General features: G+C 41.7%; 4 protein-coding genes across 25 annotated transcripts; all 4 read right to left on the reverse strand.

Moving 5' to 3' along the window:
• Positions 1-668: 668 nt before the first annotated feature.
• LOC112294458 (uncharacterized) lies at positions 669-3,902 on the reverse strand. 5 transcript variants are annotated; one of them, XR_016497883.1, is made up of 4 exons: positions 3,412-3,902; positions 3,027-3,108; positions 1,988-2,874; positions 669-1,870 (listed from the first exon to the last, which is right to left on the reverse strand). XR_016497883.1 is itself a non-coding variant. In XM_090243645.1 (4 exons), the coding sequence occupies exon 4, from the start codon at positions 1,662-1,664 to the stop codon at positions 801-803; it is 864 nt and encodes a 287-aa protein (XP_090099771.1). In that variant the 5' UTR covers positions 1,665-1,870; positions 2,008-2,177; positions 3,027-3,108; positions 3,412-3,471; the 3' UTR covers positions 669-800. The 5 variants fall into 5 exon arrangements, 4 of the variants coding, with proteins under 4 accessions (XP_090099771.1, XP_073396291.1, XP_073396293.1 ...); XM_090243645.1 differs by having other exon boundaries at positions 2,008-2,177; positions 3,412-3,471; XM_073540190.1 differs by having other exon boundaries at positions 1,988-2,177; positions 3,412-3,471.
• Positions 3,903-8,310: 4,408 nt separating this feature from the next.
• LOC112294457 (uncharacterized) lies at positions 8,311-12,122 on the reverse strand. Of its 11 annotated transcripts, none has more exons than XM_090243640.1 (5): positions 11,982-12,122; positions 11,777-11,852; positions 9,609-11,646; positions 8,809-9,486; positions 8,311-8,385 (listed from the first exon to the last, which is right to left on the reverse strand). In XM_090243640.1, exons 3-5 carry the CDS (start codon positions 11,572-11,574, stop codon positions 8,333-8,335), a joined length of 2,697 nt encoding a protein of 898 aa, XP_090099766.1. In that variant the 5' UTR covers positions 11,575-11,646; positions 11,777-11,852; positions 11,982-12,122; the 3' UTR covers positions 8,311-8,332. The 11 variants fall into 11 exon arrangements, with proteins under 11 accessions (XP_090099766.1, XP_090099765.1, XP_090099762.1 ...); XM_090243639.1 differs by having other exon boundaries at positions 8,311-8,397; XM_090243636.1 differs by having other exon boundaries at positions 8,738-9,486.
• Positions 11,876-15,909, reverse strand: LOC141046414 (uncharacterized). Of its 2 annotated transcripts, none has more exons than XM_073540182.2 (2): positions 15,252-15,909; positions 11,876-14,905 (listed from the first exon to the last, which is right to left on the reverse strand). In XM_073540182.2, the coding sequence occupies exon 2, from the start codon at positions 13,754-13,756 to the stop codon at positions 12,158-12,160; it is 1,599 nt and encodes a 532-aa protein (XP_073396283.1). In that variant the 5' UTR covers positions 13,757-14,905; positions 15,252-15,909; the 3' UTR covers positions 11,876-12,157. The 2 variants fall into 2 exon arrangements, with proteins under 2 accessions (XP_073396283.1, XP_073396282.1); XM_073540181.2 differs by having other exon boundaries at positions 11,876-15,008.
• A 2,687-nt stretch (positions 15,910-18,596) lies between these two features.
• On the reverse strand, positions 18,597-21,780 carry LOC112294828 (uncharacterized). Of its 7 annotated transcripts, none has more exons than XM_073540189.1 (4): positions 21,444-21,780; positions 21,257-21,307; positions 20,739-20,810; positions 18,597-20,387 (listed from the first exon to the last, which is right to left on the reverse strand). In XM_073540189.1, the coding sequence occupies exon 4, from the start codon at positions 20,252-20,254 to the stop codon at positions 18,986-18,988; it is 1,269 nt and encodes a 422-aa protein (XP_073396290.1). In that variant the 5' UTR covers positions 20,255-20,387; positions 20,739-20,810; positions 21,257-21,307; positions 21,444-21,780; the 3' UTR covers positions 18,597-18,985. The 7 variants fall into 7 exon arrangements, with proteins under 7 accessions (XP_073396290.1, XP_073396288.1, XP_073396289.1 ...); XM_073540187.1 differs by having other exon boundaries at positions 18,597-20,481; XM_073540188.1 differs by having other exon boundaries at positions 18,597-20,481; positions 20,739-20,813.
• Positions 21,781-23,123: the final 1,343 nt, after the last annotated feature.

The raw sequence follows: 23,123 nt of genomic DNA on the forward strand, positions 1-23,123 counted from the left end.
GTGTCAGGTTCCTTGGATGTGAATAACTGTTGAGCTTCATGAGGAAAATTCTTACATCTCATAATCTGGTAATGTCGGGCTTTGACTTGTTTACTTGCACTTATGTAGATTCATGGCACACACTTCTCTGATCTAAATGCCCTTTTTTGATTGCAATTGATGAATGCTCTAGCATATGAAGCAATTACTGTGGTAAAAGTGTGCAGCAACAACCTCACCTGCACATAAGTTACTGCTTTCTGTACTTACTTCCAACTCTTCACTCATTCAAAGTCAAATATTCATGGCCCATTTAAATCAGTACACATTATTTATCTACTAGTAAATCGATACACCTTTGTAGAATCAAAATGAGATGTTGCCGTTATTAATGTTGTAGAATCAAAATGAGATACCATTTTTCACGTAATAACACTGAAGTTGTCATTTTTTATAAGGTGCAAAAATAAAGGAGACATATAATTCCCATCTCCGACTATTGGATCATGATTTAGTTTATGAAGACAACATATTCAAAAATGTCATGAGAATATATGAAATGTGGTGAAAAACTGGTAGACTTGGTTGAGATCATCACCGCAAAGAATGTAGCTGGCAATCAGAGAGTATTCGCAACGGTAATTAAAGACCTGTCCCATCCAATACCACCTTATGATTATAGACAGACAAACAAACAAAAAGACCATTCTTTGGTATTATAGACTAACATTTACAGATGAGTGCAACCTCATTTTTGGGGAAGAAGTTACTGAGATGAAGCTCGTAAATGCTATGTCTAGGTTGACAACCCCTCTTTCGGCTCAATATTTGGCTACTTTTCGGAAGCCCCAAGTTACTACACCTGGCAGAGTGGGTGCTCGACCTCCTCGCTCACAAGTGAAGCAACCACAGCGAATCTCAAGGTCTAATATGTCATTGAGGTCCACCTGCTCTCCCGCCAGTATCGCCTCTTCTGCTACCTCGTTTATATCCAGTGACTCCCATCCCTCAGATGTAGGTGGTACGAATGGAACCTTGCCCGTATACAATTCCCATATTGTCAGCCCCAACGAGTACAAATCGTCCGCCTTGACACGCGGCCTGTCAGGATTGCGCAACAATGAAGGCCTTGACCATGGAATAGACATTTCCGAGTGGCTCACACTATCACATTTGTACTCGCTAGTTCCGAAGTCACACAGACGAACGCATCCATCACGACAAACGAGGAAACTAGACAATTTTATATCCCCGTGGATAATGCCTATGCTATAGAGTCCTTGAACGGCTCGCACCATCTCAAATGCAATCTGCTTTAAATCGCACGTCACCGGGTTCACAGACTTCCCCCGTTCCATGACTATGCCATTTGGTTTACCATGAATTGTGAACATGGCTACAGTACGCACAGCATAGTTCCTAGCTGCCCGGCTCATAGTATATTCATGAAGGGCAAAAGTCGGGCCCATGCAGAGCTTCACCGCGTGCTCAGAACCCCATATGTACACCTCAGACCTACCAGTACGAATGGGGTTCTCCGGCCACACTGCGGATCCGAGCTCAATAATTTGTGTGCCTTTGGAGTACAGGTCCAAAGGACTAGGTTGCCGCCCCCCACTCGACCCACCACTGGTTTCAGCTGATTTCGAGCCCATGATGCTACTGCACGCCCTCGTACTTAACATGGTTGCACGTAGGACATACAATGGAAGTAGATGTAGACGCCACCCCTGTACCAACCAATATCGGATCGCACCATACACCCGTAACTACAGCAAGTCGGCACATGACAACTTTACGATAGGTGTGCCTGGGCTGAAAGGTGCATGACTTGAACTTTTGCTCCTCCTTCGTGCACATCTCAGTAGGCTCGCAAAGCTACGCATGCAACCTGCAGTGCAATGTCTTAAGTTTTAGGGAGCTTTTTCCAGTATGTGTATCGAGTCTGCAGAATTATAATTGAACCGGCGATGAAAATTTGCAGCAATTTGGGGACTTTTAGTCATACCTGTAGAAGGAAGAACGTACCCCAACTTTTCCAGAAAGGTGCAATGTCAAATTATCAGATTGAGGGATCCAGGCGCACCTGTCTCCAGGCTAACCAACCCATTACGGACCTGGAAAGTCCCAAATGGCAGCCAATGTATTTATAAAATGGTGCATTACTGATTCACCTTCTTAGCTTGCTTGTAGAACATCTGCAATCCAAAAAGAACAACTGATTTACTGAAATAATTGCAACTCCAAAAATCCTTTGCTGCATTGACTTGTAAATCACAAATGACTTGCAGGTCAAACGGGGAAAAAGAGTTCGAGTAGAAGCTCAAGCGATGCTGCTCGCTACAATTGAAAACAGCTAGACGTGCAAACACTACAATGAAAATTGCGATCTCGTTCAGGATCGACAATGAGACCCGATAGGACGAAAACCCCACAAGCACCGCTTCGTATAGCTAAAATAGACTTGACGAAAGCGCACGCTCTCCCACTTCCCACACGTTGGGCGACAACCGTGTTCATAAAGCCCAACGAAGGAAATTCTCTTTACAATCAAGGACAGGATATTTCTCATAATCCTCGCTCCAGCGGACAGAAGCTCGTAATGGAAAGTATAACATTGAAACCCTGATCGTGATGTGCAGCTTCGTACACCAGATCTTCTGTCCACGTCTTCACAGGCTCACTGAGTGCACAACATGTTCAGCATGCGGACAAAGATCGTAAGGCTCCGACTTTACGCCGGTCGATCCACGCTCCCTTGGGAACTCTGAGAATAATCACCCGCCCGGGCTGCTGCATTCGGATGATTATTCTCAGAATGCCCTCGAAATCGTTGATTGCCCTGTACGTCATGTTCCTAAATTCTGTCCGGACAGCAAGGATTGCCACGCTAAGCTACAAGCAAAACGTAACAAAATCCCAGTGAACACAGTAGCAGAACCTAGGTCAGGGGTCACAGCAATTCTTAGAACAGAAGTTCAGGCACATGAACCTATCCCGGACAAAGAATATAAAGAGTTTGTGCGTTTAGGGTTTGAAAGGCTTACCAATGAGAGCAAATCGCAACTACGTTCGTGGTTACCGAAGATGCTCTCAGGGCGTGAGCGAAATTGCACACTTCGTAAAACTCTGGATACACCACAGAAAACCACACTTCTAACCTTACAGTAGAGACTCCAAAACTATCTCCAAAATGGAACTAATTTTTCTGTAGTAATCAAATTTCTATTACAAGATGGCAAGAGAATTTACACACTATGAGGTGACAAATAGAGTTCTTCTAATTCAACAAGAGCGCTGCAGCCAACGCAAGAGAACTCCGTCGTCTAATACATGCAAGCCTTCTTTGAGAAAACTTTCGAGAGCATCAATGGCGCGTCCATGGATCCAATTTTGAAGACAAAATTCTGCAAAAACAGGGGCAGCACATACCTCAATCTCTGAAGATTGGATATCCTTCGGATCCCAGGCATACCCCAAAATCCTCTGGATTGCCCACATTTGCAACACGCTGATCCTGTCAACAAAATTCTCCACATTCCCTCACTTCCTTCGTATCACACCTTTCCTTGTGCTCATTCCGTCACCTCAACACAATCGCAACACGGCATGGGTTCTACAATTTTTTAGTGTTCACTGATTACGCAGACTCGTGGTCTCAGTGCCAACTCTTGTTCATCTGTGCTGTCCATCTATACACATTTACAAGCAAAATAAATCCCAGTCACACCCCGCTCCTCTACAACTGAGCGAAAACCAACAGGGTTACAAATAAATACTCCAACGCAGCATCCAAAACCAAAGGCAGCAAGATGGGCAAAACTTCCAAAACGCTCAAAACTCAGAAATCCCTACCAAGCCTCACTATCTCATCATAATCGCCACCAAACTGGAACATAAACATACTGGAACATAAACACAAGCCCTCAACTGCGCCCTAGTTGCAACCTCCACCACCACAGTTTGGCCTCCTGGGTCTCCTTTAGTGTGGGCCTCCTGGGTCTCACAAAAGTGGGTCCACTCCGATGGGCGCTGAGCGCAGAGGAATGGCGGGAGTGACGGGGCATGTGGATGAAGATGTACACAATTGGTAGATCCAACGAAATACACCAACATGTACATTACAGCCATGAAGAAAATATAGATCATTGATAGGTTATGACGGATACATCACGTGCGAGAGGAATAGATTCATGTACGGACACGTTTGTCCATCAGACACATGTACAAAATGAAGATATCCATCGACAGGCAGGCAGGATTTGAAGCATGTACAAATGATAGATCGAAGTGTTGTGGAATTGGGCGAAGAGGACGCAGGGAGTGTACAGCGCGGGAGACGTGAATGCACATAACAACCATGGGCATCCCCTGATTAGGGGTGCATATATTATATGAGCGTTACATGTGTCAGTTTGATTAGACACTCGTAATTGGCGGCGGGGCGGTATCGAGCCGTCATATCAGTGTGGTGATTTAGTAGTTGAGCAAACACATAAACCCTGGAGTTGAAGTTCATAATGAGTGGCCTAAAGCTAGCTCCTACAGCTCTTTCACAACACTCCTCCTCAATAGAGTACTACCTTGTTAAAAAAAACTTCGGGTGGAAAGAAAAAAAGAGATATAGTACTCTATCGCATCAAGAGCTGTTGGAGAGTTCTCATACCGGCATCACTGGTAAGTATGCGGTGCTGATGTGGCGGTAGCGCTTTGGTAAGAAAGTCCGCGATATTTCTTGAGGACTCGATCTTCTTGACTTCAATTTGATTAGTGTCTATGACGTCTTGCGTTTATCTGAACAGATGTGGGCTGATATGTTTCACGCGATCTGCCTTGATGAAGCCAAAACTTACTTGATTAAGGCATGCAGCATTGTCCTCACAAATCATAGTAGGTGCCTGCGGTGTGGTTAGTCCACATTGTTCAATTATTGCCTGTCGCATCGTCCTCAGCCAAACCGCCTCGCGGGATGCTTCGTGAAATGCCAGCAACTCGGCGTGATTCGTCGAGGTTGCAGTGACGGTTTGTTTCGTTGATCGCCATGATATTGGTGCTCTGTTCTTCAGAAAAATGTAGCCGGTTTGGGATTTCCCGGAAGTTTTGTCTGTCTTGAATCCGAAATCGGTGTAACCGACTATGTCAGCTCCGGTATCTTTCCGAAAATGCAACCCGAGGTCTTCTATTCCTCGGAGGTACCGCATGAGATGTTTGACCGCTTGCCAGTGCTGGGCAGCTGGTCTCTGATTGTAGCGAGCAAGCACACTAACCGCGAACGATATGTCCGGTCGCGTGTGGGTTGCTAGGTATAACAACGCACCGACCGCTGCGAGGTACTTGGGTTTGTCAATTTCTTCCTCCTCCTTGAACGCAGGCCTATAAGGAACCTCATTTATCTTTCTTCTCCCGACCATAGGTGCTGATAAGGGATTGGCTTGGTCCATTTTGAATGCTCGAAGAAGCCTCTTAACATAAGCTTCTTGGTGTATGAGGATACTCCCGTCATGGAAGTGGTTAATTTGTAAGCCTAAACAAAATGTAGTTCGGCCCAAGATTTTCATCTCGAATTCTGTAGCCAACAGAGTTTCGACATACATACACAGGGCTTTTGTCCCAACTGGATTTAGATCATCCACATATATTTCGAGAATAACAAAAGCCGTTTTATCTCTAAGTACAAAGATACAGGGCAGGGCCGGGTGGGTAGTAAATCCATGGCTAAGCAAAAATATTTTTATCCGGTGGTACCATGTCCGGCCGGCTTGTTTCAATCCATATGAAGCTTTGTACAGCCTCAGTCCGGAATTCTTAGTGGATTTCGGTGAAACTTGCTTAGTCAAATATCCAGGGGGAGGTTTTATATACATTTCTTCATGTAAATCGCCATACAGGTATGCGGTTACAACATCAAGTAACCGCGTTTCGAGGGATAACTGTACAGCTAGGCTAAGGATATATCGAAATGACGTGCTGTCCATGACAAGCGAGTACGTCTGTTTGTAGTCAACACCGGGTCTTTGTGTAAATCCTTGTGCGACTAGGCGCACTTTGAAACGTACTATCTTTCCGTCTTCATCACGTTTTCTCATGAAAATCAGTTTGTGCCCGATGGGCTTACTAGGGAGGTTAGATATTAAGGGTCCAAAGACTCCTCTTTTCCGAAGCGAATTGTATTCTGCGTTTAACGCTGATTGCCATTTCGGCCACTCAGGGCTCGCTTTGGCCTGATCCAGTGTTGTTGGATCAGTTTCCGGGCTGGTTAGTTGAGCGAGAAAAGTTTCCGGGTTCTCAACTGTTGGTTGAGGAGGCGCTAAGTGGGATATTCTATCTACATGCATATTATTGTTTTTAGTTTCTTCGGTGGAGGGTCTGATTTTTGGATTTTCCTTTTCTTGGTTTCCGGGAACTAGTTACCGGTTCCTGGATTCGAGTTTCTAAGTATCCGTGATCATGAGGCAAAGCGGTCAGGGAGTCTCTCGGTTAGATTTCTAAGGTTTAACATTTTCTTTACTTCTGTTTCTGATAAGAAAGTTCGGGGATCTGGATTTGATGTTAGAGTCTCTATGGCTCTGAAGTTTAGCGGCGATTGAGTGTTTAGGTCAATGGCTGCAGGAAAGCTATTCTCAATAAAGCGACATTTTTCAAACTGTGCTTTATGGATTGTAGTGTTTCCTGGAAGCATGTATCGGATGATACTCGGTGAGTCATAACCTAAGTACACCGCCTTTTCTCTATGTAGCGTAATGGTTTTCTGTTTTAACTCGGCTGTCGGGACCCACACCTCGCACCCGAAGGTTCGAAGGTGGGAGATGTTGGGGGTTCTCCCAGACATCAGTTCTAGTGGTGAGGTGTTGTGCAGTAGTGTCGGCCTGAGCCGAAGTAATACTGCAGCGTGTAAAATCGCATACCCCCACATAGTGGAGGGTAATTTTGCGTAAAATAACAGCGGTCTGGTGACCAGCTGAATTTTCTTAATGTAGGCTTCAGCTAGCCTATTCTGAACATGTTCAATTCCGGAGGCTACACAAAAGTCTTCAAATGTGTGTGACCGAAATTCTAAGGCATTATCTACTCTTAGGTATTTTATTGTATTTTCAAGGAAATGGTTCCTATACTTCAAAATCATGGCTAAGAGTTTTGGAAAGACCATGTTACGGGTAGTTAACAACGATACCTCGGCATGTCTACCCGGCGCATCAACTAGAACCAGAAAGTAGGAGAACGGACCTGATTTTGGGTTGATCGGTCCACAGATGTCTCCTTGAAGTCGGTGGAGCGGCTCCAGCAATTCTGTTGGGAGCGTCCACTTTGCTGGGCGTCGGGCAAGTTTCCCTTGAATGCATGCCGTGCATTCGTGGACCTTCTCTGCATCACTTGTACAAAGATTGTGCCCGAGTAACACGGGGAGCATCTTTCTCATCATGGTTGCTCCGGAGTGACCCAGCCTTTGATGCCAAATGTCGGCCTTAGTACATGCAAAATTTGCAGTCCGCTCTGACTTGTCTATGTGAGACAAGATCTGGGTACTTCCCTGCGTCCAGGTTTTCCTACCAGCATCCTCTTCATCACTTCGCATAGAAGTGTGGCTCCCTAGTAGGTTCCGGGTATTCGCTAGGGTTCCTTCCGCCCATGCTTTCCGCCGGACGTCTTCGTCACTCCTCCTCGAGGGAGAAGCGCGGATTCTGCCCATTACCTTGATGGGCAGCTCATATAGACCGTTGACTCCCGCTTTCGCGGTGGCGAGGAGACTCTGTCCTCGCCGGACCTCGGGCCTAAGGGCTCCTCCGAAATGAGGGTACGCCTCTGCCCGGGGCGCCTCCTTCTGCCCGAACAACGACCAGCGACCCCCACCTCGGGCCCCGTGCGGGCTCCACTCCACCCGTGCGGGCTCCCCGGGTTTGAGCCATGCGCTACAGCTCCCCCAAGGTTTGCCTCCCCGGGTATCGCCTCCCCGGGTATCGGGCACGGTGCACCTCCACAACTCCAGAGACTTCAGCACACCAGCACTCCAGCACTCCAGAGAGTTTAAACGTGAATTGGTAGTTTTAGAGCCTCACTACTTTCAAAATTATTTTAAATATGCTACACCCCTTCTCTACCTCCAAAAATTTGTATGTAAGGAACTAATATCATGCTTCACACAATGGTAATGGATTTAGACTTTGACACAAAATGAATTTAAAGTTTGTTGAGTCACTTGATACAAGGAGAAATATGAAACTTTTGCTTGACTTCAAACACTATAATCTTTCAATCTATGGAATCAATGTTTATAAAAATTTGTGAGTATGTTACTTACTGAGGCTTATTTGGGATCCAATGGTCAAAAATAGATTTTTTTTTTTTTTTTGTCTCCTTATTTATTCATTGCATTGGAATCCAACATTTTGGAAGTGTTTTGGTGTGCAACTGTTACAGTACCTAGGGGTTAAAATGTTTTGTTACACCAAAATGTATTTGTTAAAAATGTAATCAGTCTAATGGTGTCATTTGTAAGTGAGGCAAGAGTATCACGATTTTGTAGTCTAATTTTTCATTTGCAATTGTTGAAATAAACTTCAATAGCTCTAAATTTTCATAGACAATGCAAAGAAGGAAAAAAATAAAGCATTTCAATTTTGGTAAATCATAAGCGATAACAAATTAATTCCAAAGTCAAAGGAGTTTCACAATTCTTGCAAACCACATACTCATCTCCCTCTTCAATCCTATTATTTACCATACAAATGTGACAATGAGCTTTAAGAACTCGAGGAAATACAGTTCTCTTTCGCTTAGAATGTGCCACAAGCACATGAGTTGGATGTTTTGAAGGTGGTTGTGAAGAAGAACCTTCACCATCATCCGACATCTTCCGTTTTTGTCCATGTCCCATTCTAGTACGTTGTACATTTTCCTGTAAATGAGCTATAGAACCACGTACGGGAAGGTCAATAGTAGGAGGTCTTGGAAATGTAAATGGCATTGACATAGATTCCACAATCCTCTGCAATACATCTTCTTTCTGTTGTGCTTCTTCAATATCACAATCATCCATAGATGATATCATATGTGACATCAACTCTTCCACTTGCCGACAAAGATCTCGTGCCCTCCTCTTGCACTCACTTCTTCTTTGATCCTCATGAGAACCACCCATATTTAAATCATTTTCTCGTAAATGTGATAATGCATCATTGTTAGGATAGTCTACATTATCCATAGACTCTATTCCAACTTCTGAAGATTGTGAAGGAGAAAAAAATTCCTTCACAATAAGTTGAAGCCCTAGAATATGTTTGCAGGTTGATTGTCGAGCAGGGCAATTACAATAATGAGTGTTCAAAGAAACACTATATTTGATGCTAGGAGAAGACTCACTTGTCATGTAAAATAACATGTGCTCTGTATTTACGACTTCCAAAATTGCATCTGGATCTTCTTTGTAAGCTTTTAATATGCGCTCTCCTCCTTTCAATCGCCGTCGATGTTCTTTGTCATTGCCTCTTCGTGAAAATCTGCCTGAATCACCTTTATATGAATTTTTTTATTAGTAAGAACCATAACAATAATAACTATGATTTCAAATATTATTTAATAAAAAAATCACCTATATAATGTAAAAATTGAAATAATTTTTTTTATATACTTACTTATAAGTTGAACGGTTTGGAAATGATCCATGAGGGTAGGCCCCCCAATTCGACTTCCATCAGCAGCGCTACCAACAATTGCAACAATAAGGTCTCGAAGAGAGCGATTAACTTTTCCCTGAAGCAAAGTATATTTTATCCACTCCCAATGTCTCTCCACATGATTTGTGGTATCAATGCCTCCATAAGCAAAGAGACGACCAAATCGAGGCCATAACTTCCTCCATGGTGTAGTCTCTCCAGCCCAACCTTTCTGAATATAATCTTTAACACCTGGTATGTGTCCAAAATCTTCATAGAATTTCTGAAGGTTTAGGTTGAAATGCTCTTCTTGTGGACAATGCATCAAAATATGTAAGGCCCTCCATAATTTATCCTTATCCATGATAGAAACGCGAGTGAGGAGATTCTCACTCCATGCTTTCATCACATGGAAATGACATAATAAGATTTTCCCCGCCACTTGTACCCTTTCTTCATTTTCCATAGTCCAACAATACTCATCCATATTCACAACCATTTCAATAGAGTTTAATGAAGTCCTGTGTTTATCGATAATAATTGCAGAAGGTCTAATGTTCCCAATATTGGCAAATACAGCAGTTAGGGCCAATTCCAAAGCAATGCCCTCATGCCCTTCCCCTAGGTTTTGCTTTTGGTCTTTTGTACATAACATGTAGAACACCGGTACTCCCTTTCCATCCTGATTTGGCACAATTGCTGCATAAAGTGGGAGGTCACATTGGTTAGTCTTAGAAGCAAGAGCAACAGTAGAGGTGGAAATCACTCTTTTCAAATTTTCTTCTGCCATGCCAAGAACAACTGGATGTACCGGTAGAAATAAAAGATCACTATCTGACCCTGGAACATGTTCAGTGTGCCTTGAATGGATAGAAATACTAATGTTCTTTTCGTTTGAAGACCCACCACCATTGTCATAAAAAATGGGCTCCATAGTCTTCAACTGAGAAGAACAATTGCACAACCTCGACTTTCTATCCTGTTGACTATTCTTATTCTCCATAACTCTTATAAAAGATCCCTTCCTATGAGGACGAGTCTTATTTCCACCCCTGTGACAACGGTAGTACTTTACGATATGACTCTTAGTTCGTTTTGTGTTACGCAATCTCCGCAAGACTTTGTGGTTTATGCATATCTCATCAAGAGTAGCACCGAAGGCATCAAGAGAAACAACAAGATTTTCATTCCAGAACGTTGAATCTTCACAAGTACAACATGTGTGAAGACAATTTCTTACGTAAGAGGCATGAATTCCTCCTACTCTAATATCCGTGCTCCATTTTGCATGAATTGCATTTAATGTAGGAGTTAGAGGCAAATGTTTGCCAGTAACATCTACATGAGCATTTTCAACTATAGAAGACCAAAGTTCAATGGGAGGAATTTGCTTCCCATTTGAATCTTGTTTTATGGGAGCCAAAGCTACCCCATCCTCAACAAGAATCAATTGAACATTGTCTTGGAGTTTTTTCCATCGCTCTATATTATGAACAACATCATCTACATCTATACGATGACCATGACTTTTAGAAAGAGGACAAAATGTAGAATCTGATTCACGAATTTTCTCAAAAGAAGGATACACTTGATTTTGTAAGCATTGAATCATGAGGATCATACTTGCAAAAGTGAAGTGGACATTCTTTGGGAAAGTTTCAATAGAAACATGATCAAAAGAGAGAGAAGATGACTCATCTGTGGAAATAGGAATGTTGGCACTTGAAAAATTTATAGAGTCCCCATCACATCCATACGGTTCGTCATAATCTTCTGTACCTTCCATATTCGTTTCCCAATCGGAGAGTGTAAAATGTGTTCCCAAACTACCATCATCTTGATGATTTTGTAGAATTTCTTCTACTCCAACAACATATTCAAACTCTTCCTCAAAATCGGAAGGATAAATGTAATCATCATCTCGGATATCATCCTCCTCTTCCATGGTATTAGACCAAAAGCATGTGAATGAAATAAAGATGTGTTTATAAATACAATATTGTCCTTTTCTTTAAACCTATTTTGGACAATAGTAAAAAAACAATTTTAATATCATCTTTGAATACAACAAAACATTTCAAACACAAAACACATTCATGTGCACATCCATTAATATAAAACAAATAATATGGTTTAAAGAATCATACCTTCAATGTTGAGAAACACAATTTGAATTTAAAATAGGTGATGGCCAAACCTCCCATTCCTCCACTTCTTTAAACCCTAGTCATCAAATCACATCAAAATAGATAATAATGTTGTGCACATTTAAAAATGGGATCAATGTGATTTTAAATATCAATGCTTTAATGTTGAAAGAAGTTTGCAAACTTCTTGTAGAACTAGAAGTACCTTCACTTGTAAGCCCTGATCCTCAACTCTCTCTTTACTACTTAGCACCAACATTAAGCTACATTACACTACACACTACAATACACTATCATGCCCCCCTCACCTTCACTCTCACTACCCAAAAAATGCTTGACAATCCACAATGTTGTGGTGTACTAAAGTACTAGAGCAGAGTGCTAGAGTGCTGGAGTGCTGGAGTCTCTGGAGTTGTGGAGGTGCACCGTGCCCGATACCCGGGGAGGCAAACCTTGGGGGAGCTGTAGCGCAAGGCTCAAACCCGGGGATCCCGCACGGGTGGAGCCCGCACAGGTGGAGTGGAGCCCGCACGGGGCCCGAGGTGGGGGTCGCTGGTCGTTGTTCGGGCAGATGGAGGCGCCCTGGGCAGAGGAGTACCCCCATTTCGGAGGAGCCCTTAGGCCCGAGGTTCGCCGGAGTTGCAACGTCTCTTCATCATCATCCAACGCGGTGGTGATGTGGATCCCATTCGCGTGTAAGTCGCCAAAACTGATGAGGCTCCGTGGAGCGCTCGGAGCGTACATCGCTCTTCTGCATGTGAGGGTATGGCCGCCGGGTATCATAACTGCTGCGGGGCCCTCACGAAACTTGATATTCCTCCTCCCGGCAATCATTACGATGTCGCATGATTGCCAGGGCTTATTCTTGTTCTTGAACTGGAAATAGCTTTCATCCTGGAGGATAGTGTGAGTTGATGCACTATCGAGCAGTGCTAACTTCACATTAGCGGGTGGTGATGACTGCACCATAAAATTCTCCAGATCCTGGTCAGTGAAATTCGGAGCGTCGAGGGAGTGGACTTCCCTTTTCTCAGCCTTGAGTTTCTGCAGTTCTTTGTATAAGTCCACAAAGAAACTCGGGGTCCTACATTCTCGTGCATAGTGACCTCGGCGCCCACACTTGTGACATGGGCCTAAACTCTTGTGACTGTATCTGCTAGATGACGACCCTTTCTCTGATCGCTCTAATCTCGTCCTGGAGTCATACCTGGGTGATCTCAAGGTTGGCTTACCTTTCTGCCCCTTCTGTTTCCGCCGAGGCGCATTAATACTGTGAGTCTCGTGGGAATGTTGCTTCTCCTGCGCCTTCTCCTGCGATGCGCTTGTTTTGACGTCCTTCGCCTTTTCCACGGTATGCACCTCCTTAGGGGGTCGGCTCTCCGCATTTTTCAATAATAATTGGTGCTGCTTCTCAGCTAACAACAAGTAGGACATAAGTTCAGAATGCTTTTTGAATTTCATGTTTCTATATTGTTGTGCTAGGATTGCAGATGCGGGAGGGAAGGTAGAGAGAGTCCTAATTATTATGCTTTCAGTGACTGTCTGTGCGTACAGCTTGAGTTGGATTGAAATCCGATGTAGTTTGGCGTTGAAGGATGCGAAGTTCGAAAAGTCCAGCATGCGCAGATTTAACCAGTCGCTCCACGCCTGGGGCAAGAAGATGGTCTCTTCGTGTTTGAACCGTGCGTCGAGCAGCTTCCAGAGTTCCACTGCATCGTCGACTTGAACGTACTGTTGGCGTAAGGAGGCATCGATATGTCTTCTGATGATCAGCAGTGCTTGCCACCGATATGAGGGGCACAAGTCGTCGACTGTCTCGCTCGAAAGTGCCGCATCCAGCTCCTCCACGCAGAGGTAAGTGTATGCATCGTGTCGCCATTCGAGGAAGTTGGTTCCGTCCGGTTCGAGCAGATCTAACATTAACGGCTGTATGCGTGTCTCTCGTTCCCTGACGTGAGATGACATCGTTATTTTGGACATCACGACGAGTTCAATTGTGTGTATTCTATAGTTGACAAAACCCTATCGCTATAAGATGGGCCTCATACTCCGGTGTTGGAATTATTGTGAAGTGCTGTGTGTGCGGAGCAATTATAAAGAGGCGCATGATCAAAACTAAGGACTCGAACTCAGTAGAGACGAAAGTGCTGATAACGTGTTGTGGGATTGGGCGAAGAGGACGCGGGGAGTGTACAGCGCGGGAGACGTGAATGCACATATCAACCATGGGCATCCTTTGATTAGGGGTGCATATATTATATGAGCGTTACATGTGTCAGTTTGATTAGACACTCGTAATTGGCGGCGGGGCGGTATCAAGCCGTCATATCGGTGTGATGATTTGGTAGTTGAGCAAACACATAAACCCTGGAGTTGAAGTTCATAATGAGTGGCCTATGTGTTTAAAGCTAGCTCCTACAGCTCTTTTACAACACGAAGGACAGACAAGCTGAACACTACAACCACCTACAACTGCATCGAACGACGGGCTGGACATTTGAAGCATGCACGAATATAGTACAGTCTAATATTATTTAGCGACTATTAATAATCAATGCATGCCCTATTATTTATTTAGTGAATACATTTTATGCCATTTAACAAGTACACTAATCAATATTTAGAATATATTTATATATAAGTAAATACGTTATTTATTATATACTGATAGTTTAAACCTTTTGTATTTCGTTTTTTTTTTTTTTTTTTTTTTTTTTTTGTACTCGGCTGGTCTTGAGGACGCTATTTATGCTCACATACAAGGTATCCTGTCCATGCCGGGTTCAATGTGTTGGTGCAAGCAGATGCAGGGACAAATTTGTTCTACTCAATAATCATGAACTTGTTACATTCTTGTTTAAGTGAGTGCTACTAGAATCACAACTGCATAACCTGCAAGTGCAATTAACCTCTAAAATTCCTTGCCTATGTTATGTCAAAAACAATGCAAAATTGTCTGTGAAAGTTCAGTAATTCTTTTAAAAATGAGAAAACTTCTTTCACTAATTTTAACCATAAGATAATGAAATGGACTACTTAATAAACATGTTCAAAAAATTTGGTTGTGCTTAACTACATGGGTTGGGGGATCATAATGTTGAAAGTGAAAATAATGATACTTTTTCATTCCTGCATTATGAGAAACACCACATTTTGACTTCACTTGGTGTCAAATTTTCGCATCATACAAGTTTTGAATTTTATACTATCATGTTGTGCATGATATTAATTCCTTGTCCATCATTTTCAAAAGTAGAAGATTAGTGAAGCATTTAAAAAAAAACAATGAAAATGAGGTCCAAAATTGCAAGACCATATTTCAATTTTAATTAACTCACTTCCTCATAGATTGGAAATCCAAACAATGAAAAGAAAAGTCTTATGCTTCTTCTTGAAGTAGAAAAATTAAATGTAAAAAACATCAAGATCTCTAATTTTTATGTGGAAATGAAAAAGTTATTTCCTTGCACCTTACCTGAAAATGTGAGAAAACTTTGACTCCCATTGGAGTAAAATCTTTATATTATGGAAGGTTATTTTTCTTGAGAACTCCAAATAAATTATTTAGTTTACTTGTATAAAAACTTAGATCGATTGGAGGGCTGGAAAACTTTTTTGTAGCTAGCTCCCCTTGCCATTTTATTCTTTAAGATGGCATAACTTTGATTCTCTAAGTCAAATGAGAATAAAAAAAATTATATTCCTACATTGCTCCCACCTTTTTGCATCTTCATACATAGTTTCAAGACCTGAAACTATAATAACAATCATAAAAACTTGTGCAAGATTCGTAAAAGCCCACCTCTGGATTCTTGGCAATTTAGGGGTTAAACATCATGATTAAATGCATACTCTTGTAGATCATATTAAGACACATTTTGAGGTCACCAAATAATCAAATATAACTAAAATGCTAATAAATAAGTCTGATCAGATTGTGAATGAGTGTTGCTTCAAATTTATAGCTTAAAATTTACAAGTAGTTATATGAACTGTTAAAGACTCAAGAGGATGTGAAGCAGGGTTGTCAAAAAGGACGGACATGGCCTAAATCTGGCGGACCGGACGGACGGACGGACGACCAGACCGGGCGGTCCCGTCCAAACATCGGACATAGCGGGGAGGAGAAAAAATTACTGCAGTAATTTTTTTCATGATTTATCCAAAAGTTAGAATGGTATGATGACATGGACGACTTTATGATGACATGGATGACTCGGAACGCCACAGATACAAGAGGGCGCGAGCGTCTGGAAGGGGGGGCGCGAGCGTCTGAGAGAGGGGCGCGAGCGTCTAGGAGAGAGGCGCGAGCGCCTGGGAGTGGGTGCAAGCATCTGGGAGGGAGGACGCGAGAGTTTGGAAGGAGCACAAGCATTTGGGAGAGGGGGCGCGAACACCTAGGAGAGGGGGGGGGGGGGCGCGAACGTCTGGGAGGGGCTAAACAGATTTGAAAAATTACATATGTTGTTATTTATAACACTATAGAGTTGCATAATAATCAAATGATTGAGTTACATATGTTGTGGTTTATAACACCCCATAGTCTAAAATAATAAAAAATTTAGAAGAATTATAGATGTTGTTATTTAGAACACTTCCAGAGTCTAGAAGAATAAGGAAAGAAAAGAATTACAAGTGTTTTCAGTTATAACACTTCAAAGTCTAGGTCAAAATGTAACACTAACTACCTAGAAAAACACAATTAATGTTGTTGGGTACAACATTAAATGTCATCTAACAGTAACCAACCTTTCTAGTATAGTTCCTACAAAATGAATTAGAAATAGAGCGTGTTCCAATTTCTTTGAAAATTCAAGATACTTCTCCAAAATAAATTAAAAGTTCCAATTCACAATTGTCCCAATCTACAAATATTATAGGTACCATTGTTGAATACATAAAAAGTTGTTTATTATTGTAGATTGTAAAGTGTAAAAAATAACAACACATTTGATTCTTATGTTTTGTTAATTATTTTAGAATATGAACTATTATAGGTGACCACACATGCCATTCTTTTGTTTCATTAAGCGCTTTTACTTTGAGGATTTTATTTTGAGACTTTTATTTCTATGTGATACAATATATTGGCCCATAGGAGACGACGGGGTTCCACTAGTAAAGTTAGAACGTAAAACCAATATATTATACGAGGATAACAAAACGAAAGAAACTACACGTGTTTGCTCTGACACCTAGGGTGGATAATTGTTTCACCCGCTTGCCATGATGTCTATTTTATGTAACATTAGCTTTTGATGTGACAACCCGGTTTTTCCTTAGTTTATGGTAAAGTTTCTTGTGCTTATTACCATCAACCATTACTGTCTTGACGTCTCCCCGGGGGGATTCTAGGGGCGGAGAAATTTTTACTAAATATAGTAAATTTTGGTGAAATTCGTGTGGAAAAATTGCAATATTTTCTATCAAATGGGCAGACACGGGAGTGGACGGGAGACTATGTTTTATAGCCCCTCCCAGACGTTCGCGCCCCCCCCCTCTCCTAGGTATTCGCGCCCCCTCTCCCAAATGCTTGTGCTCCTTCCAAACTCTCGCGTCCTCCCTCCCAGATGCTTGCACCCACTCCCAGGCGCTCGCGCCTCTCTCTTAGACGCTCGCGCCCCCCCTCCCAGACGCTCGCGCCTCCCCTTCCAGACGCTCGCGCCCCTTCTCCCAGATGCTCGCGCCCCTTCTCCCAGATGCTCGCGCCCCCCCTCCTAGACGCTCGCGCACCCCCTTTCAGATGCTCGCGCCTCCCCTCTCAGACGCTCGTGCCCCCTCTTCTAAGACGCTCGCACCCCCCCTCCCAAACGCTCGCGCCCCCCCTCTCAGGCGGTCGCCCCCTCCATGTCAGCTATATTCCTCGGAATTTTGGATGACATATTGGATGAGTGGCATCCTAGGTGGACAAGCTAAATCCTCTTTAACCATTTGGGCGGTCAATCTTAAGTTGACCAATAACAGACCTCCCCTGAGCCTATAGCACGGGACGAGCGGACCTCCCGGTCCTTCGGACGGGGAGGTCCCATGAACAACCCTGATGTGAAGTGAAATATTGCAATGTTCAGACTGAAGAGAAACACTCATTTCATAATGCCTCCAATATGGCTAGTGCCATCTCCAAAACGCACTCATGCAGCATTGAGACTCTGCATCCCAAAACCTTTAAGTATGACTTCTCCACTTAAGTTTAGTAGTAAGATACAAATTAAGGATACAACCATAGTTGCAAGAACCATTTCAAAACGTTTCGAAACCGAGTTTCAAAACTGTTTCAAAAAAGTTTCGAAATAGAATCAAACAAAATCAAACGAGAATCTTCTCCACAAAAGGCTTGATTTTATTATTAAGTAGAATCTTACATCATTGTTCATATAGGAAGCTCACAGAGCTGAATCGAGGCTTTTTGCAATCAAAAGCATGTGTATCTTCATAGTCAATAGGCTGACTATCATTCATTACATTAGATGTACATGTCCTGAAAGGGCCGTTGCTAGATGGACTTGTGCTACCACTACTTGCTTCTTCATGCTCAGATTCCCATATACTACTCTTTTCTTCTGAATCATGCTCTTCAATATGATCCATTGTAGCAAGCACATTAAGAAACCTCCTAGAAACCTCTTTCCATTGAGAGCATCGAGATGAGGAGAGACCTTCATCAAATAAGAACTCATATGGATCTTCAATTTTCAATCGTGATGGAAATGATGGGACTTTGTTAATGTCAATGGAATCAGGATTTAATTCATGTATCTCGTCAATGCTAGTCCATTGCTCCAACATCCTCAAATTTGACTGAATAAATACAAGTTTCTTCATTCGTGCAAATGATAACCTACTGCGCTTCTTGATTTGTACCAAACCAAAAGTACTCCAATTACGTTCATTGACAGATGAACTGCAATCCTGTGACAACACTCGTAATGCAATTTGTTGCAAATTTGGTACTTCCCTCCCATATTTCTCCCACTAAGTAACAGGTTTCAACATAGCATCCCTTAGAAGAGATCCACTTCTAGAAAATGGACCTTATTTGTGTAAAAACTTCAAAAGATCATCCTCCAATGAATTCTGTTGCACTAGATTAGTACAAATTTTTCTCAAATAGTTAGCCCAACCTTCCTGCAACTCAACTGAAATTTCTCCCAAATCAGTCTTCCATAATGGATGCAAAATATAAGCCACCTTGTAGATAGGTTGTTGAAATCATGACCATCTTGATGCCAACTTCTGCTTCACATCACAAATCCTATTTCTATCCAATCTAGTTGCCCCATGTAATGTATCTTCGAGTTTGGACATAAATGCATATATTAAATCCATGGTGCATCCTTCATGATCAACAAGTCGCAAAATAGTATAAATTGGTTGAAAATCCATTATAATGTTCTCAGCATCTCTCCAAAAATTTTCATCATGAAGTATAAGTGCTTTGAATTCATTGGCCTCTTCTGATCCACATTCATTCCATACATGCCAACAATCTGAAACTACAAGTTGTTGTAGGGCAAGATAAACTCTTAACAACTGTTGTAGAAACAAAAACATGTAGCCAAACCTGGCTGCTGAGAATTGAAGTATTTCAAGATTGCTAAAAGATCTGAATATTGACAATACTTTTGATCTCCTTGTAGCAAACTTCACAATAGTCTTTGCCTTCTTTATGAAATCTTTCATCCAGCTTAGGCCTGCAATATCCTCGACAATCAAATCTAAACAATGTGCTGCACAGGGGATCCATTGGATATGAGGGTAATCTGATATTAGTTGTTTATCCATGCTTCTGCAATTAGATTGATTGTCTGTAATCACTTGAACAATATTGTTGGCACCCACATATTCAATTGCATTTTTTATATGCCCATAAATATAGCTTCCACTCAATTGTTGGCCCAATAATTCAGAAGCATCGATTGCGTCCAAGAAGATTGTACCTTGGCAAGAAGATACCAAAATGTTGATAATAGGTCGTCTCTTGATGTCAGTCCATCCATCAGCAAAAATACTGCATCCATATCTTCGCCAAGAAGATTTAATCGGCCCCAAACTGTGTATTACAGATTGAAATTCCTCATTTAAATGTGATGTTCGTAAACTTTCACAACTAGGTCCATGGAAATTTCTCTCCTCCAATTGAATAACTGTAGACATCATATTCTTCCATGCAGAAGTATCCACAACATGAAATGGTATATTACATTTATAAAAACACTTCCAGATGCTCAATGTTGCTTCTTGCAATAATGATCTTCTCCCAACTGCAACTCTCAACTGTGAAGTGCATAATAATGAACATTGTGGTTGAGAGGAACTTGGTTGAGAAGATTCAGGATGCAAATTCAAAGTTGGATGAAAAGACTCTGGTTCCAAGGATTCATGTTGTGCAAAATGCCCTAGATTACAAGAAACAGATGGAATGGAAACATTGCCAACACTAATACCCCTGGCTTGAGAAGAGAGTTCATGGAAATACATAGCTTGAATTTCAGAAGGTACATCAGTGCATGGTGCCACACCTTGACTTGATACTTTACCCAAATGATGCTTAATTCTTGCAGGATTTCTACTAAGCTCCCTTGAGCAGAAGTTGCAACGCCATCGTTTTATTCTAGCCCCATCATAACCTACTATCTCTGTCACATATTCCCATGCTCTATCTCGTTGTCGTCCCATTTTACATATCTAGAATATAGCTAAAACCCCTACATTACATACATGTCATTCAGTTTAAATTACATATCATTCCATTTCAATTGCAAAGCCCTAGACTTAATGATGTACTATCATAGATGGATTTTTTTGCTTTAAGAAGATAAAAGGTGTTTAGAGTAATCTAAGGATGATTTTAGTCATTTAACATGAGATAAGAAGTCATATCTTTGATTTACTTCAGGAATGACTTCAATGAAATGAACAAAAACTAGTTGTCTTCACTTTGTCATAGACAAAATTTACTAACCTGAACTTTGTTTTACACCATCAATGATCTTGTAATACTTTGCTAAGTGCTCCTCTCTTCCAGTCATGCCAGCTCCTCAATGTACAAAACACACCTAGCTTATCAATGCACAAAACAAACCAAGCTTGGTACAACACTTTCAAAACAAACGAAACCCTAGCCTTACATGTTTCAAAAACATTCTACATGTAATTGGGAGAGTCATGTATAAATTGTGTTCAAGCGAACATAACCACAGTGCACATCACAAGCATTGGAGTCATGCATAAATTGTGTTCAAGTGAACATAACTACAGTAAAAATTAGGAGTAGAAATCTATGTAAGTTAATACAATTTATGCAAGATGCTCCTATTTGTCAATTCCAGTGTGTAGTGAGATAGAAAACCTCAAAAAAATCACATCAACATTCTGAAATGTTTTGGTAGAGCACCACACAGTTGGAGTGCTATATCTAACCACACAATAAGAAGTTCTACAAAAGCATGCATGAATAATTGAAATAGAAGGTGACAATACCTAATGAAGAACAAACATTGCGGAAGTGATCTTCAGAGATCTGCAAACACTCTGCTCCAAAATCCAACACCGAGATGTTTGACTTAAAGCTCCAACTACCTTGAGGGAGGATACAAGATTCAATAAGAAGTTCTTCTAGCTAGCAACAAGTGCATGCATAAATAGTACAAATACAAGGTGGTAGTACCTGATCTAGAACCAATGTTGCACAAGCGACATAAAGAGGTCCGTAAATATACTGCTAAAGAATCTGGCTCCTGCTTAAGAATCCAACACCAAATTGTTCAGTTAGAAGCTCCAACTATCTTGAGGAATATGACGGTACGGACTATCAGAGTTCACAGGTTCCTTCAAACGAACTAGCTCTTTATGAAGGAGTAACCATATTGATCAACAAGAGTGTTGTAGAGAACGACAACCACAACCACAGAGTGTTGCAGTGACCATCCAAGATATTGCAACGAGCACCTAAACTACAGCGAATACCCATCAAATGCACAACCAAAGCAGTAGTGGAGCAGCTATGGAATAGTGAAGCTCATCTGCATGGTAGACACATGTAGCATAGCTGTAGGACATGCAAACTCCCGTTTCGAAACGTAGAAAGAAACGAACGTTTCTGTTTGTTTCGAAACGTGTTTCTGTACGTTTCATTGCAACTATGGATACAACACAACCAGGAGAGAAGAAATTGTGAGGTCACTATTATAATAGAGAAATACTTCTCATGCATTGGTTTCCAGCATTGGCATTCAAGCAGCTTCACATACCATCGAAAATGAAGGATAGAAAATACTCAAATGAAAGTGATACATCAAGGCTTGACATGGTGTGCAGTTTGAAAAGAGAACAGTTTGGGAAGAGCTCCCAGCATGGTCAGCATCTGCCGATGAGTTTTCTTGGAAATGACATATTATCACATCCAATTAAAACATTGTAAGGCATAGCAGTGCCTGTAGTGCATTTTTCTATAGTGTCTGTAGTGCTACAGTCAGTTAATTACACTCCTAAAATCAGGAAGATGAATTCTGGTAATCAAGCACCTGAAGGACAAGCATGCCAGAACTAAAGTGAGAACATTTTGCATCAAAGAGATTGTTACTTAGACCTCGCCTAAGAGGACAGAGCCGATAAACGATTTTAGTTTCCTTAATGAGTATTTACACAACTTCGACACATGACCAGACACATAGATGATAACTTACTTAGATTCCATTCCACAGTGACAACCACTTCAAAATCCCCACTTCAAAATTGGGAGGAGTTGTACAATTCAGCTAGACCTGTTTCTTATTCCAAAGTACCCTTGAATCCCTTTGCTTGACTTTACAAATAACTTTACAGCCACCATGCTAGAAATCCACAACTTGTGACCTGAGTCAGAAAATCATCCATGCCACATGCCACTTAACATTCATCAACTGCATAAACCACCTCCTCAGTAATAGTGGCAAACCTCAGAATAATTGAATTGTTCCCATGATCCAATTTCTATGCTAAAGTTGAACACAAGGAGGCAAGGTGGATGGTTCAATGGATTCCACAGTTTTTCGTTGAGCCCTTGTCTTTCTACTCCCTTTTTCTAATATGCTCCCTCACTAACTTATCTCACTTTGGACTCAAGTACAACTGATAATCAATGTTAAGACTGCTTTGTTCCAATCACTTCCATACCAGGCTCGCATGGTACTAACTTACTCAGTGGTGATGACTGGGACATTGAATCCCATGCCCTTACTGCTCAGCGACATCATTTTTCTCAGCCTTTCAGCAACATCATTCTCCTTCACAAAACAGTGGATATCAACACCTTGTCCATGCATTCAACTATGCTTGGTTTTGACATATGCACTGCTCCTAAAATCCT

Source organism: Physcomitrium patens, chromosome 17, assembly GCF_059467195.1.
Source record: "Physcomitrium patens ecotype Gransden chromosome 17, ASM5946719v1, whole genome shotgun sequence".
NCBI lineage: Eukaryota > Viridiplantae > Streptophyta > Bryopsida > Funariales > Funariaceae > Physcomitrium > Physcomitrium patens.